Source organism: Nyctereutes procyonoides, unplaced genomic scaffold (assembly GCF_905146905.1).
Source record: "Nyctereutes procyonoides isolate TBG_1078 unplaced genomic scaffold, NYPRO_anot_genome, whole genome shotgun sequence".
Lineage (NCBI taxonomy): Eukaryota > Metazoa > Chordata > Mammalia > Carnivora > Canidae > Nyctereutes > Nyctereutes procyonoides.
The window spans coordinates 22,590,292-22,606,322 of record NW_026575040.1 but is presented as its reverse complement, the minus strand read 5'-3'; the positions used below and the strand labels follow the sequence as shown (position 1 = coordinate 22,606,322).

General features: G+C 38.2%; 1 protein-coding gene across 4 annotated transcripts in view; it reads right to left on the bottom strand.

The window, feature by feature from the left end:
* The window catches only part of MYO5A (myosin VA), a 193,629-nt gene that overhangs the window by 16,803 nt on the left and 160,795 nt on the right, over nucleotides 1-16,031 (bottom strand). Inside the window, exons 28-33 of one of the 4 annotated variants that reach the window (XM_055319733.1) lie at nucleotides 14,664-14,891; nucleotides 9,507-9,607; nucleotides 7,038-7,118; nucleotides 5,012-5,210; nucleotides 2,654-2,728; nucleotides 1,282-1,375 (exon numbers count right to left, since the gene is read on the bottom strand). In XM_055319733.1, the coding sequence (XP_055175708.1) occupies nucleotides 1,282-1,375; nucleotides 2,654-2,728; nucleotides 5,012-5,210; nucleotides 7,038-7,118; nucleotides 9,507-9,607; nucleotides 14,664-14,891 (778 nt within the window). The remainder of the gene's footprint in view (nucleotides 1-1,281; nucleotides 1,376-2,653; nucleotides 2,729-5,011; nucleotides 5,211-7,037; nucleotides 7,119-9,506; nucleotides 9,608-14,663; nucleotides 14,892-16,031) is intronic. The other 3 variants (XM_055319734.1, XM_055319735.1, XM_055319736.1) reach the window with 3 other exon arrangements.

Here is a 16,031-nt window from a genome sequence, read left to right as displayed (position 1 = left end):
ATGATTATGATAGGTCAGACACCATGCTAGGTAATACTGGTGCTATGAAAACAAGAGGAAAAAAGTTGTGGACCCTATGTTCAGAAAGCTCATGTCCATTGAGGAAGCCAGTGATTCAAACGGAAAAATTGCTAACTGTGGTCCACAGAGGGCAGAGCCATAAAGCCTGTCTCGGTGATCAGGAGAGGCTGCTCTTGAGGATGTGACATATGACTCTGGTCTCAAAGGATGAGCAGGACTTGACCAATTAGGAAGACCAAACAGAAAGGACAGTTGTGACAGACCTTGCATGTTGAGAGAATGAAAACCATACAGAGTTAACATGGTAGATTCTTCCAAACACTCCAAACTATGCAGAGTGACATTGAGAGACTAGATGGGTAGTCAGACTACAGAGTATCATTTTTGGTCAAAAGTGTATAGGTGTGAAGGCAATTCCAAAGAGGGTCTCTAAATCTCTTGAACAATGAGAACGGTATTGGAATAAACTTAAAACCTGGCTTTATCTCCATTCATTGCTATATCTCTGGCACCTAGGTAAATACTTAGTGAAGGAACCAACACACTAATCCAAAAGACAAGATTCATTTGTATATAATTACAATTGATATTTGATCATTTTTTTCAAGCTGTTTTCCCATTATCATATGTAAATTGTGAAATGTTAAAAAAATCTTATTTCTTTGTAATCATAAATCATTTTTTCTCTTTTTTCTCCATTACATTCTGTGAGGACACAGACTTGTCTTACTCTCCTTAATATCCCTAATACTAATTGTAATAATAATAATAGTTAAGTTGTATACAGCATTTACTATGTGTCAGGGAACACACTAAGTATATTACACACATTAATTCATTTCATCCTTACAAACTGTCAGGTAGATGCCATTTAACATAGATCATTCCCATTTAACAAGTGGGAAAACCGAGGCATAGAGCGGTTCAATAATTTTCCCAATATCAGATGCCTAATAGAAGAGTTGGGAGTTGAAGCCAAAAAGCTTGGCACCAAAATCCATGTGCTAAACCTCTATATTTGCCAAGCCCAGTGTCTGGCACATGGAGGACAGTCACTAGATGCTTGTTGAATGATTTCTCTCTCTTCGTGAAGAACGTTTTTCCCTACCTAGCAATGGATATTTCCACTCCACAGAGGTCAGATTTGCTGAAAGTCAATTTTGTTATCATCCCTAATATTCACATGCAAACCTGTTAGACCACTGGCATAGCAATACAAAATCAAGATGCAGCAATTGTTGTAAAAACGTGTTAAAATACCTTCTAGTTCACCAATTTTCTTGGCAAATACTTTCAGTTGTTTTTTCAGTTTCCGAACTGTCTTATCTTGTTTTTCAAGTTGTTCCATCAAGTCCTAAAGATTAAAATGAGAAATATAATAGAAAGATCAAAATAGGCCTTCTAAAATGTACAAAAGGAAAGCAGACACAAAATCACAGGAACACTGTTAGTTTTACATAAAAGCTCCAGAAAAGCTCGCTGGTGGAGCCACCACCTGGCTAAAACTGGCAGGCATGGGAAATGCAGCTACAATAAAAGCCAAATGTTAAAATACACACTGCAGTAAAATCCTTTACAGCGTGATGGATAGCGGGCTCACTGGGGAGTCTTTTCCAGTAGACTCCTTGTTGTTAAAACAATTAAATGCTTGTAAAATGTACTGCTTTTTTCAGTAGAATGCTTTCTCTCAAGGGGGAAGAGGCAAAATAAATTTGACAAGTGCTCAAAAAGTTCTGTGGGAAGTTTTAAGGATGGCTGAACTTAGGTCAGGGCTCTTGGCCGACCCCTGTGTGTGAGAAGCACGGTCTCTTTGAGACCTACCCTTTGGAAATGTTGAAATTAGTCTTATAACTTAAGAAGTTTGGGGGAAATAAAAGGTAAGTTGAAAAAGAAACACAGAGAAAGGATAAAGAGTGGTCTGCTGACCTAGGTCCAAGTGGCAGGTGGTATAACACACCCATAAAATTTCACAGGCAGAATATTTTGCCTTTATATATATATAAGCAAAGATATAACTTTGCTTATTGAAAAAAGGGGGGAATTCCAAGTACTTTGTATGCAAAACAAGGAAGAAGAAAGCCAGTACATTCAAGGGGAGAGGGTAAAAAAATGTCTCTGATGGCTATCAAGAATTCTCAAATCGCAGTTAAGAGATCAATAAGTAAGAATAAGTGGGTAACAGCAGACTCAAAGTTTAGGAGCGAAGTCAGTCAGTGCTATGTCTGGTTGCTATGCAGGTGATGGTGAAGGAAAGTATTTATAAACACAAATACTCATTCACTTTCCAGTTGAGACAGCGCAGATTTAGAAACTAGACTACTGATTCAAAGGAAATAGGTGCTAACATTTCAAAGTGCTCAGTTGTGCTTCTTGGATTTTACTTTATCTTTCCAATCACATTTTGCTTCCATCACACTGTAAGCCTATTGTTAATAACAAACCCAACGTGACAATGGACGCAGGACACTGACAGAGGTGACACCACTGGCTACAAGACAGCTGTGGGGAGAAATAGGTCTCGTGAAAGTTTTTGAAGAGATTCCTGAGGAGGGGTGGGCAGCAGTGTGCTCTTCAGTAATAGAGGCTACAAGTAGCAAGGGAGACAACAGAAATGCACTCTGAGTTTACATACAATCATCCGTTTGTAAAGTGAAATCCGATATGACTGATACTTCTTAGGGTCATCTGCATATAATTCCTCAAAATACTGAAAAAACAGGCACAATGGATATTTGTTTTTCTCTGCGTCTTTGAGGGGAATGCGACCTCTCAGCAAAATAAATTTTAAAATATTTTACAACACAAATAATGACAGTTTATGTTCTCAAAAGGCTGATTTGTCATCTGTCCATTGCCTTCTGATCTTTCCAGTAGAGATGATTGTAATTTTATATACATACACATATATTTTCATGTGCTCAAGGGTAACAGGCTATCACTCAGGTGCCATCATTTAGCAGGCTACACAGAACAGAAAGCTGGTATTTCACTCGTCAGACCTCCTCACAAGTTGTTGTATTTTTTTTTCCTGTGGCCAGCAGCAGTGCAAGGGTGAGGAGGCAAATAAAATGAAAGTGAAAATTAAGGCAATGTTGGCACTCTTGCCTGAAGGTGAAAAGACTGGTGAGAAGCTATGTGTCTTCCTTCCGTAAAGGCAACATGGGGGAGGCCCATGGAGCATGTTCACAAGTGGAGGAAGGAAAAAAGGCCATCTTCGTGTCTGTGTTGGGAAGTAGGTTGGTAAGTGGGTTATGCAGAATAGAGTTCCCAAGAACACTAAGTGTAGGCCCATTGGGCTTTACCATTCTGTTCAAGTGTTTCCTAAAGAAATGCACAATTAAGAAATTATATCATGGTTTTGAAAAGTGCATTATTCCCTATACTTAAGTTTGAAACTATTCTCCAGAATTAGTAGTCAGGTACGGAAAGTAGCTAACCTGTAGAAGGTTTTCTAAAACTCAGAGAATCTCATTAACTAGATTCTACCCCCTAGAATTTCAGAGCTTTAATTTACTTTTGTATTAGCTATGAAAAACTGCCAAGAAAATTAATAATGCAGACAAGATTGCAAAATAAATGATTAATCAACTTAGTGAAAAAATTGGGAGTTTGCCATCCAGAAGCATCTTGATTTCATGGTTTCGACTTGTATTTTAACAATCATTTATAAGCACAGAATTTATATGCACTGATCAATTGTTATAATTCAGTATATTTATAAATTCTGAGGCATTAAAGCACTGTTAGTTTAATTTAAGCAACAACATACTTGAGAGAATAATGACGTTTCAAAAATATTCCATGATTCAAAACATTTTCCCCCACAAATCTGTGATATTTCAGTCACTATGTAAAGAGTCCGACATATGTTTCTCCCATTCCTACAATGGAGCTTCACGTAGCAAGCTGCCTTCAGAGGGACAGAAGATGAAAAGAATACTTTTGGGTTTTACATCTAATTAATACAAAAGGTGGTTAAATAGAGGACACTAGAAAACGATCTGAAATATAAGTGATCACTAATGGAGTTGATTATAATAATTCAGACCGTTAAATATTCAGAGAAAATCCAAACTATTTTATTAAAGGTCATTAAAACTCTGAATTTAGGAAAAAAAAAAAAAGAGAGAAATCAACTATCAGTTCCAAATAGCTTTTCTCAAAACCAGGCTGGCACTACAATATAATATTTTCTATAGAAATGCAGAATTATAACTTTTCAATGACTTTTAACTTAATATACTTATCAAACCTAAGTAGATTTATGTCTATAATAAAAGTTATTTTGTGACAGAAATATTTTAGAACATATTTCCTGCTAAAGAAAGAAAAAGGAGGAATAAGAAATAACTTGGATTCTTTGCCAGCATTCAGAATCTGGCAAGGGAAAAAAAAAATCTCCTCATTCACTGCACTTCTGTTAGAATCAAAAGCATACAGACTTAAATCCTGATATCCCTCCACCCTGACCTGGGAGGTCTAGCCAATGTCAACCAAAAGCCACCGCTTGGTTCTGCCAACCACCTTCCCCAACCATAACTCCAACCCCTGCCCATCTGCTCGAGATGGAGGCAGGAATGGCCTTGGTGGCTGCCTGGGGACCAAAGATTAAAGCTCATCCCTAGTCTCTACTGTGACAACCAAGTAACACAGCTCCTTAAAATGGCAGAGAATCTGCAGCCAAAGGGTTGAAGCAGGTGAGCCGAGTTCTCAAGGATGTCAAAAGCCCAGCACACAGTTGGGGGAGATCTCCCAGGCTCCCCAAGGGAGGTCTAAGAATGCTCAGACAGCCCAGAGCCTTCTGTCAGATACACAACCTGTGCTTGGGACTTTTTCACGTCAACAAACACAATCACATTTTCCTTACTCTGTCTCTGCTATGGAGTGTGGAGCAAGTTTTTTCCCAGCCCATACAGATGTGTCTGCTGGAAAGGAAACAAGGCCAGTGCTGCAGGGCCAGGTGCTGCACGCTGAGGAAAGCATGGCTTACCAGGTTTTCGTTAGTCAGCCTGGTGATCTCGTGCTGCAGGCTGGCCTCGATGCGGGCCTCCGGGGGCAGCTGCAGGTTCTGCGCCAGCAGCTGCTGCTGCCGGTTGTTCTCCTCCTTCAGGCTCTGGATCTCCCCACGGAGGGCTTCAGCCTCGTTCTCGTGGCTCCTCTTCTGGGACTGGAGCTGGGATTCCAGGAGCCTGGGGAGAAGTGCACAGGTAGGAGAGGGAGATGGCACCTGTGTCTCTGCTTGCTGGGCATGAGGCTTTATGCTCGCTCGCCAGGGCAGGAAAAGTGGGGAAGCTGTAGTGTCTGTGTAACTTCTGACTTCTTTCAAGTTAAGAAACGCAAACAAGCGAAGTGCTCTCACATTTGCATCTTTCTGAATTATGGAATGCTACAAATATAACATTCTCAAAGGCCCTAAGAAATAGGAAAGTTTAAGCTCTTTTGAAAAGTTTATTAGAAATGGTGACTAAAATAGTCAATTAAAAAAACATACTTTTAATTTGGCTTACACTGTTTACAAACTAGCATTTCAGTTGGCAAAGACAGCATCTTTGCCACAAAATAACTCTGCAGTGTAGGACAAGATTACAAACTCCCTATCTCATTAAATATGCCTGTAAGAATTTCAGTGTTACTAATTTCAGGCAGAGTATGACCAGGGTCCCATTTCTACTTTCTACTCTTATCTCTGAGGGACAGAAAGGCTGGTGTGACTCTGAAATAGATACAGATTTATCCAAATCCACACAGGTCATTCTGAAATTTCACATACGTGTATTTTATATTTGTCATCTTTTCTCTCTCCCATACACTTCTATATCAATAACGTGATTTTAGAACATAGATGTTATTTTTTTTTGTGATGTGATTTTAGAACATAGATGTTATTTTTTTTCATAGATGTTATTAATAGGATGGACAAAGTGGTTGCAGCTTCTCTGAGCAAGCACCCAAGTCAGCTGTGCCTGTAAGCAAACCAGGGCATCGACTGTGGGAGTACCAGGAAGAAACGGCATCCTCCCTTCACCATGCACCCCCACTTCTATATTCACCCCCTTTCCAAACACAAAACAAAGTTATGGTTAGGAATTAACTAACATGAAGAAAGGAAAAACATTCTTTTATTCTAATCCCCTTTGTAATCAACTGCTGGGTAAAGGTTCTTGATGCCATTGCAAGCAAACGGTTAACAGCAGACTAAAAATATTTTAGTGATTATAAAATTTCAAAGACATTTGAACCAATAACACCACAAAGTTAATGATAATGGCTTGTGATTACAACAAAGCAGAATAAGCAGGAGCCCCTTGAACAAATAGCTAAGTATTTTTTTAATTTAATCACTAAAGTGGTATTTTTAATGAGACTTTAAAGATACAAATACCCCAGAGCAGATGAGTATCTGTGTTAGAAACCTATTGCTGTTTCAGTTTTATTTGCTTTCCCCTAAACACATTTAATGTGTTGAGTTATTATTTTGAACTGTAGCAATACAGGAGACCCTTCTGGTTTGTGGTTTCGCACATCTGAATTTCACAATAATCACACAGAATGCCAAATTAGGCACTCAACAGTGCAGTTAGGCAGCATGATAACATATATAAGAATACAGTCTCACAGGTGATACTTTCCTTTAGATTGGTCATTATTACAAATAAGAAACTACTAAATAATAGGTATTATTCTTTCCCACCATAGTTTGGGCTCTAATGGAAAGGTTTGTTGTTTTGTTTTCCAATCCCTAGTGATATAGCCAGAAATTTTAGTCTATGAAGAGAAGATCCTTCACTCACAGGCAGCAACTCTTAAATTCACTATCAATCCATTTCAGCTGTAATTGCATCTCTTAGTGGAGAAAATATTTAAGAAGGTACTTGGCTGAATGTTCTACATTTTACTGAAATTTACCCAGGAAGACAACTAATGTATAAGAAACACAGAAATTAAAGTCAGAAGGCCACTGTTAGTAAGAGAAGCAACAAGTTAATAACATTCCATTTTGAGGAGACAAATATAACCTGTTGGCTTGTTTTAACCCTTCATAAACCAGCCACAGCTCTCCATCCTCATTCAACTCATGGCAATCCATAGCAGGTGATCTTCCATGCAAAAGGAACAACAATGCAAAACACAAAGGGATACAGGATGGTCATGAGATGATGATGGTCAAGAGTAGCACGCGGTATTTCAATATTTCAGTAAGGCAATAAGATTGTTTTTATTAATTACAGATGGCGTTAAGACATTATCACAAAAATTACTTTTGGTTAATTTTGTACAAAATGGGTAACATGTAACATCACATGTCAATGAGTAGAGAGAAGAACAAAAAATCAAGGATTTAGAGCTACTTTTTCTGTAAAGTAAGAAATGACTGAAAAGGTGAAAAAGAAGTTGTTTTCAACATTTTATTCAGCTAGGAGAGTGATCTTTATGTCACATATTGTATAAGAGACCAAGATCAACCATGATAGTTACACACATATAGAATGAAAACGTCAGCTATTGTCTTCATGTGGCAACCGTCACAGTCCAGTTCAAAATGAAGTTTTAAGTCTTCTGAGTAGAAACTTGTTTTCACTTAATAAAAACCACTTTCCTATTTTTAAAATTGTGTTAAGAAATTCCTATAGGAGTGACTTATAATAAGAATATGTCCAAAGCTCTCAACTTTTATGACACAACTGTTACAAAGATTTTTTGTGTCAAAATTAATGTTAGATCTGGGGAAACTGCTTTTATATTAAAGATGTGACATATTTTATTAAAAGTATATATAGGGACACCTGGGTAGTGCAGTCAGTTGAATGCCTGACTCTTGATTTCAGCACAGGTCATGATCTTAGGGTCATGAGATCGAGCATGGTGTCAGGCTCCACACTCTGTGCTGGGCATGGAGCCTGCTTAAGATTCTCTCTCTCTCTCTCTCTGTCCCTTCTCCCACCCCACTCTCTCTCACTCGCTCATATGTGCCCTCTCTCTTAAAAAAATTATAAATAAATAATAATGACAAAGTTGATTACAGGCTTTTTCTATCTGGGGTATAAAAATAATATTTCTGAATATCTGCTATCAGACACTGTTCTATATCCTTCCACATGTATTATTTCATTTAGTTCTACTACCCCATTGGGTATCATTTGCCACATTGCAGACAAAGATACCGAGGCTTAGAGATAAGATACCTTGGAGGCAACACACTGGCAAGCAGCAGAGCCTAGGGCTATCTGACTCCAGAGCCCAGGTTTTTACTCTTCTACAAGACTTTTGTTGATATGAAGTGTACAGAAAGCACATTCCAGAGAATGCTCTTCTATTTACCATCTCCCCCTGGAGAGTTGATCTACTTTCATGGTCTCAATAATATTTACACTGGTGACTTCAAAATTTATATCTCAGCCCACATACCTCTCTAATTCCAGATCTATATGTTCAACTGCCTAATGGATTTCTCTCTTTGGGTGTCTTCCTAGCTGCTTACATTCACTATTTATAAATCTACTGATTATCTCCACCTTGTGCTTCCCCACACCACAGACCCAGGATCACAAAAAGCATTACCATATCCAACCAAGTATCCACAGCAGACACTCAGCCACCCTCTATGATTCTCTATTCCTCACCTACACATCTCAGAAGCCACAAGGCTTTTTGATCTCATCTTATGTATCTTTCAAAGTGTCCCATTTCTCTCAATCCCAGCTGCCACCAACCAAGTCAAGTCACTGTAATCAGTCATGCAATTACAGAAAAACTTCCTAACTGGTCTTTATGCCTTCAATCTTTTTCTACTATAATCTATTCTCTAACATAAAAGTCTTTGATAAAGTTTCATCATTAAATGGCTGTGCAAATCTTGTACCCTCAGTCAGCCTACCCAAAGCTCTTAGGTGCACAGTGACTGAGCTGTGTGCCATCTGAAACTTCACTTGTGTTTACAGTAAATAGGATAAAACTAGAATTAGGATTTTCTCAAAAGACCTTAGGAAATGTGACAAATATTTGATCTTAAATATCAGAGTCCCATCCTAGAAGTCATAGTACCTTTGTAGAATGATATGGCCAATACTGAGGTGATTCCAGATACTTCACCACTTCTTTCCACACTAAATTTCATAACTGAGAGCTAAAGTTATCCCTAAAAACTATCCCAACCATCCTGAACAAAAAATGAAAGACTAACCAAGACAGTCCAACAGTGAGCAACTGGTTTTCTTCTCAAGGCTAAGACCCTAAATATACAGAAATATAATCCCTTGATGTAAAATGCATTCCCCTTGACACCTCACATCAATAATGGTACCTTATATTAAAAATGAGATCTTAAATGGGAATATACTGGAAACCTTGAATTCCCCCTGAAGGTTAGCTGATGTCTAATAAAGCAATATATAAACACTTTGACTTACGCGCAAGAGGCTGGCTCGAAGACTAAGATATACATGATTAAGATTAAACTAAAATGATTGAAAAAAGAATAGACTTACCTGTTCGTTTCTTTCAAACCAATGTATGCTTGTGCTATTTCACCTTTATCTTTCATTTTTTGTACATCTTCTAAAAGTATTGTAGAATCTGTCATTGTATTCTGAAGGGGAAAATGACACATTTCCACATTAGCAGTCAACTCAAAAGCTTTGGACCACAGACAACATTTTTCTTTCCTCCAGAATAGGGAAGTTTACATGCCTTACCACACCTCTTCCAGTAGAGCCCCAGCTCCAGCCCCATATAACTAGAGAGGAGGGTCAGGCACAGGCAGTTAAGAGAAAGGGGTGTCTTCAGTCCCTCTATTAAAAGGGTGGTGATATTCTAGAGTACCACTGCCCTGTAAATAAAATCACTGATGGGCAATGTGTGTTTTACATTACGTGGGGTGGGGGAATATATATATATATATATATATATATATATATATATATATATATATATATATTTTTATATTCCATTAAAGTAGCTCCTTGGTGTCCCTGCCTGGTAATTGTTCTTCTTTTTATTTTTTTAAATTTATTTACTCATTAGAGACACAGAGAGAGGCAGAGACCAAGGGAGGAGCAGGCTTCTCACAGGGAGCCCAGTGTGGGACTTGATCCCCGGACCTGCGATCATGCGGCAGACGCTCAACCTCTGAGCCACTCAGGCATCCCTTGCCTGGTAATTGTTCTAATGCTATGTTATAATATAAATATATATATTTCAAAGTCTGTATATACATATGTGTGTATATACTTTATATATAAAAACATAGATATATTTCCAAGTATACATAAATCATTAGAAAAATAACCAAGTAAAAACACTGAGCAACTATTTTTTTTTATAAGGTTTTATTTACTTATCTGACACAGAGAGAGAGAAAGCACAAACAGGGAGAAGCAGACTCCTAACTGAGCAGGGAGCCTGACTTGAGGCTCAATTCCAGGACCCTGGGATCATGACCTGAGCTGAAGGCAGATGCTTAACCAACTGAGCCACCCAGGTGCCCCGACACTGAGCAACTACTGAATGAAAATAGAACAAAAGCTATTCTTCCTACTACTTCCCATCTAGTTACACTAAAACAAATGCCCCAGTAAAACACTGTGAAGTTTGACATAAAGCTCATTTTTCCATTAAAAACTCTGTACAAAAAAGGTAGATGATATGCTTTAGCAAAATTAGTTTTTTCTCACACATTTATATATATATAATATATATTATATATATAATATATATATATGGGAATATATACTTATATATGTATATATATTCCCATATATATATTCCCATATAAATGGGAAGAATTTAGCTCTTTGTAAATATCCACTATCTGTTGTTATTCAATTCTCCTTCCCTCTGTTCCATTATAGGATGGTACATAATTTTTTGAAATACATTTCTGGCAGGTCAGCATTACTAATGATTTTGTATGAAAAGCACTTTTCTGCTCACATTTTTACCTCCTTTTTTATTTTTCCTTTTTGGTCAGCCTGACAATCAATGTAATTTCCAAATCTTGCTTCTACTCAGCTACTCTGTCTCTCCTAAACCAGAGCAAGAATAGATTAAGAATTACTGCACTATAGCCTTTAGAGAATAATACATTTTAGAACCTAAGGACCCATTCTATCTGTCTAAATAGTGTATGTCCGATCTGTTAGTCAATGTTTGTTCGAAAGGCAGGTCTCAAAATGAAGTGGACTTAATAGAAAACACTTCAAAAACCATGATCTTAGAGACCAGTTCTGAGATAAGTTCAAGACCAGTTCTTGATCAGAAACATACTTTAAAAAAAAAAAATCCCACTTTACTCCTAATGCTTATAAATGCATCCTCAAAGACCAAATATAATGGGATCCCTGAGTGGCTCAGCGGGTTTAGTGCCTGCCTTTGGCCTGGGGCATGATCCTGGAGTCCTGGGATCGAGTCCCAAGTCAGGCTCCCTGCATGGAGCCTGCTTCTCCCTCTGCCTGTGTCTGTCTCTGCCTCTCTTGCTCTCTCTCTCTCTCTGTGTCTCTCATGAATAAATAAATAAAATCTTAAAAAAAAAAAAGAGACCAAATATAATCTGATAAGAGCTTATATTTTACTAAATTTTAAAAATCTTTCCCATAAATGCTACACAGAGCTTTCTTTAGTTATGATTTATATATATTTCAATATATATTTCATAGAAATTTTTTTTATCTTTCTCTGAAAGACAGAAAATTTTTCTATTCTACAATGGGCTATACTCAGATTTTTAACTTTTAAGTAGTAACTCTCAAAGACCCAATCCCAATAGTAAATAATGCTGTATGTATTGTCTGATATCTGAAAACCTATATGATGTACTTTTGAACTTTAGGTAAATTAGGTAACTTATCCTATTAACTAGTCTAAAGGAAAGATAAACTTCTTTATATGGTGTTTTCCTTATAGTAAGCAGCCAGGCCTTCCCTTATCTGGCCTACTTTAGCTAAGAAGTAGTGGTTGGAGCATGGGATCAGAGTTGGACCACTAGCATTAGGAAATTCCTGACTCACTGCTCAAAGTTTGTCTCCCCTAAGCCAGTTCAGAAGTTTAGAAAGGGCTGCCCGATGTAGGAAAATCCTACCCTTCTCAGGAAAAGTGTGCTTTACTCTGAGGCTCCTTCTCACCCTTGACCAACAAATCCACAGCTGCTAGAAAAGAGTGTGGGATAACCTGTGCTTTTGGGTATGTTACAAATTACGGGACTCCCATCCTGGGCCCCTGTGCTGTGGATGGCCTACCACAACACTATAGTGAGTCAGAGAGCTGACTATGAATTAGAAGTCATGGAGACCTCCCTCTGATCCAGACTGGAGCCTACTATATCTATTAGTTTTCCACTGATACAGAGAGGGCTCAAATAGGAAATTAATTTGTAAATATCAAAACAGACTTGGTGGTCAGAAGCATCAATTGCATATACTGGGGGAATACTTGTACGGTAAAATTTAGGATTAAATAAAAGTATTTACTAAAAGTTTTTTAAAAGTTTTATAATTACCTTGTCATCCTGAAAATCACAAGTCAGCAAGCACAAAAAACAAACAAAGAAAACAATAAACCCTTAGTTCCATAAATAAATCCCATCAATGAACCCCATCATAACAGAAAAGCTAACTGTAAAAACCCAAAAATTAGTATTTGTGGAACCGGCATAAGGTGGACAGTAATATATATTTATGTGATAATTCTTAATTTTCAGGAACAAGTGCTTGAGATTCTTTTTGAGTTGTTTTGGGTTTTTTAAGTTGTGAGTAAGGTGAGAAAATGACCCTCCTGTTAATGTATATGGCTGAAAGTCTTATCCTAGGTTTGTGAGAGTTACAGTCAAGCTTGATAGGAAGTCACTTGTTCAAATGGAGCCTTTCAGAATACTCACAGAGGTGGAGCAGATGAAGTAGACTTGGCTGGGCTGGATTATCACCTACCTCACTGGGTGTCATTCACTACTGTCCTGCAAAGGAGCTGTGAAATGATGAGTCTTTTGGACTGGAAACTGAATGGGTTCGAAAGGTCTCAATCAGCGTCGTGGGCATTTTTCTTAGTAAAGAACAAGCTGTTGCCATGTGTAGGCTGAGAGCAGAGGCCTTGGTGAGACAGGACAAGCCAATCTGAGAGGCTAGAGAAGAGCTGTGAGCTGGGTGAGTGAGCGCATCTGATACCAGAACTCTGCGCTGTTAACTGGATTGTTTTTATGTCTCTTGGTTCATTTTATTTTTTCCTTTCCCTTAACTTTTACTGAAGTTTCTTGTGAGAATACCACTTTGTCACAAGGGAACAGAGAGAGGAATTATGATTTTGGACTCTGCTCCAGCTAGCATAAAGAGACAGTCTTCTATCTCAAGGCCCAACCACAGCAGTAGTCATGAAAACCACACTGAGAAAGCCTCAGGAAAGGAGAGACTACAGGGCCAGGCCAAAGGAGAGATTCCCCTTCCAGAATCTCCTCATTTCAGCCCAAATGGGTTTGTGATTTAAAATAAGAAAGCCCATTTCTTTATATAAATCCACTCATTCCTGGGATATTTTTTCCTTCCAAGATTAGTCGCAAATTTCTTGTTTTCAGAATTTGGTATTTTCTGGATCAGTGTTGACCTCAGTATGAGTTATCTTTCTCAAAACCAAATGTTATATGCCAGATTCATTATTTTAATCATATGCAGAACTACCATTTCAAGGAAAGTATTCTCAGATCTTCCAGTTCATTATATATTATAGTCATTTTTTATATGGTATGTCCTGAAGCTGGAATACTTGATTGTCTAATTCTTGGTAACACTTCGTTTGCTGCATGAACATGGATAGGGACACAGGCCAGGTTTTATGATGATTATCCAGAGTCTCTCCGATGGCAAATGATAAAAAGGCCCTTTATCACCAACACATGGCAGCAATGGTCTCAAATTACCCGAGCGCAGGAAGAACTTTGAAGGGCTACCTCTACCCTGTGGCATGGGTCCTTTCTGTTGACACTACATGCAGCCCCTCCCCAGTTGAGACAGCTCCCCCTATTAGACAGAACTCCCTAAACTGAGCAGAAATCATCTGCATGGAACTTCTACTCACTGATCTCGTTTCTAACCCTTTTATATGTTGTCTTTCCAGTTAAATGGGCTATTTTCAACAAGGAATTTTAAAGTCTTATTTAATGTCTTCTCACACAGCAAGACAATCTATGGATTTTTGGACTTAACAGAATTTTACTTTTTAAGAAAAGTTTACTTGTTTTATTCATTTAAGTAATTTTTATACCTAATGTGGGGTTTGAACTCATGAACCTGAGGTCAAGAATCACATGCTCCTCTGACTGAGCTGGCCAAGAGCTCTGGATTGTACTTTTGATCAAAATTTATCATGGCCAGATTACTACTTAAAGATTAATTTTAAAAGCCCTTTGTTAATGAGTGAGAAATGGGAGATCATTTTAGTTTTCATTTATTTTTTGCTCACTTTAATTGGCATTTACAACAGTTTTAAAGCAACACTGAGATTTTTTTTTAAATGACAATATCATTTTTTTGGACAATACCCTTTAAATGCTAATTAGATAAAAAATGCTCATAAGTGTTTGGTTCATTATAAATTGAAGGGAAAGGATAGAAAGAAAGAGGCCAGTCTCCAGACACCCACTTTGGTCACTCACTCATGCTTACCTTGTGTTGGATGGCCTCCTTCTGGCTCACCAGTTGGGACCTCAAGATGAGGACCTCCTCCTTGCGGACATCAAGCTCCTCACTTACAGAGGTCAGCTGCTCCATGAGGACACGGTAGGCTGGTGCCCCTGGAGCAGTCACCTCTGGGGCACTTTTCTCACTAAGGGCCTTGCGAAGTTCATTTAATTCATTTTTCAGTTTTTTGTTTTCTGATTCCAGCTCTTGACGCTGTATGAAGAGAAAATAGTTCACTGCTGTTATCCTCAACTTTACACTGGAATGCTCGTGTTCTCCTAAGATGGTAGAATTCTGCTGGAAAAGATCACCAGAGCTACCCTAGTAAACAGCTTCCCAGGCTCTACTGGGAGCTCTGTTCTGCAAATTAAGGAAGCTAACATCAAGTGCAGCTGAGCAAGGCAAATGGCAGTTTGCTTCATCAACCCAGATTCCAGAGTCACATTTATTCTGGGCCTGCCTAGGGTGTGTTCACAGGCCTGGAGAGACTGCTGAGTCCTACGGGGAGAATTTAGCCCATTCCTCAGAAGCCCAGGTTTTCTCTGCAGGTAAATATAAGGCAAGTATGAGGGTTCAGCTGGTCAGGTTATTTCCAATGAATAGTTCAGATGAACAGAACCCTGAAATCTTGAGTAGCATCCTCTTATTTCCTTTGTAAAACAGAATGGAAAGACTATTGAAATCTTAGACTTTTAACTTCTAATAAAAAAATTAACATATCACTTAAACTAATAAAATTCCATTTAGTGTTTTGATGACAACAAACAGTGTATTTTTCAAACTACTTTGACATGTGTATGACAGGCTTGTGAAGTTGCTGGCAGAAGTCTTGGGAGGTGGGAGGAAAGGATGGATTCCTTTGCCACCCAGATGGCCAAACTCATCCTTTATCCCCTCCATACTTTCACAAACTACCAGACATCCTCATGCCACCAGTTAGCACTGCTTATGCAAACTTTGCTGAAACAATGGTAATGACAACCCAGAATAGAGTTCTGACGCTAGAATACAAATGTCTCAGGATACCGGCTGGGAAACGGTAAAGCAGACAGGCCTCTGAAGGCACCATGCTGCCTTGTTTAGCACATTACACAAGGCCTTATGACTGTGGAAGTGAGATACTTTTGGGTATAAGATAAAATATTTTATTGTTTCTTCCAGACAAGCCACCTTGGGTTTGTAGGACCACATCAGACCTCTCAACAGTTATAGTAAAACTATTTATAGTCTTTTTTTTTCTAGTATAAGAATATATATCCCTTTCTTTCATGCAAATTAATCTATTCTTATGGAAAATGAATAAGCCTTCCTATCCCCAATCTCCCACCAACTGATAATCAGATTCATATTGCT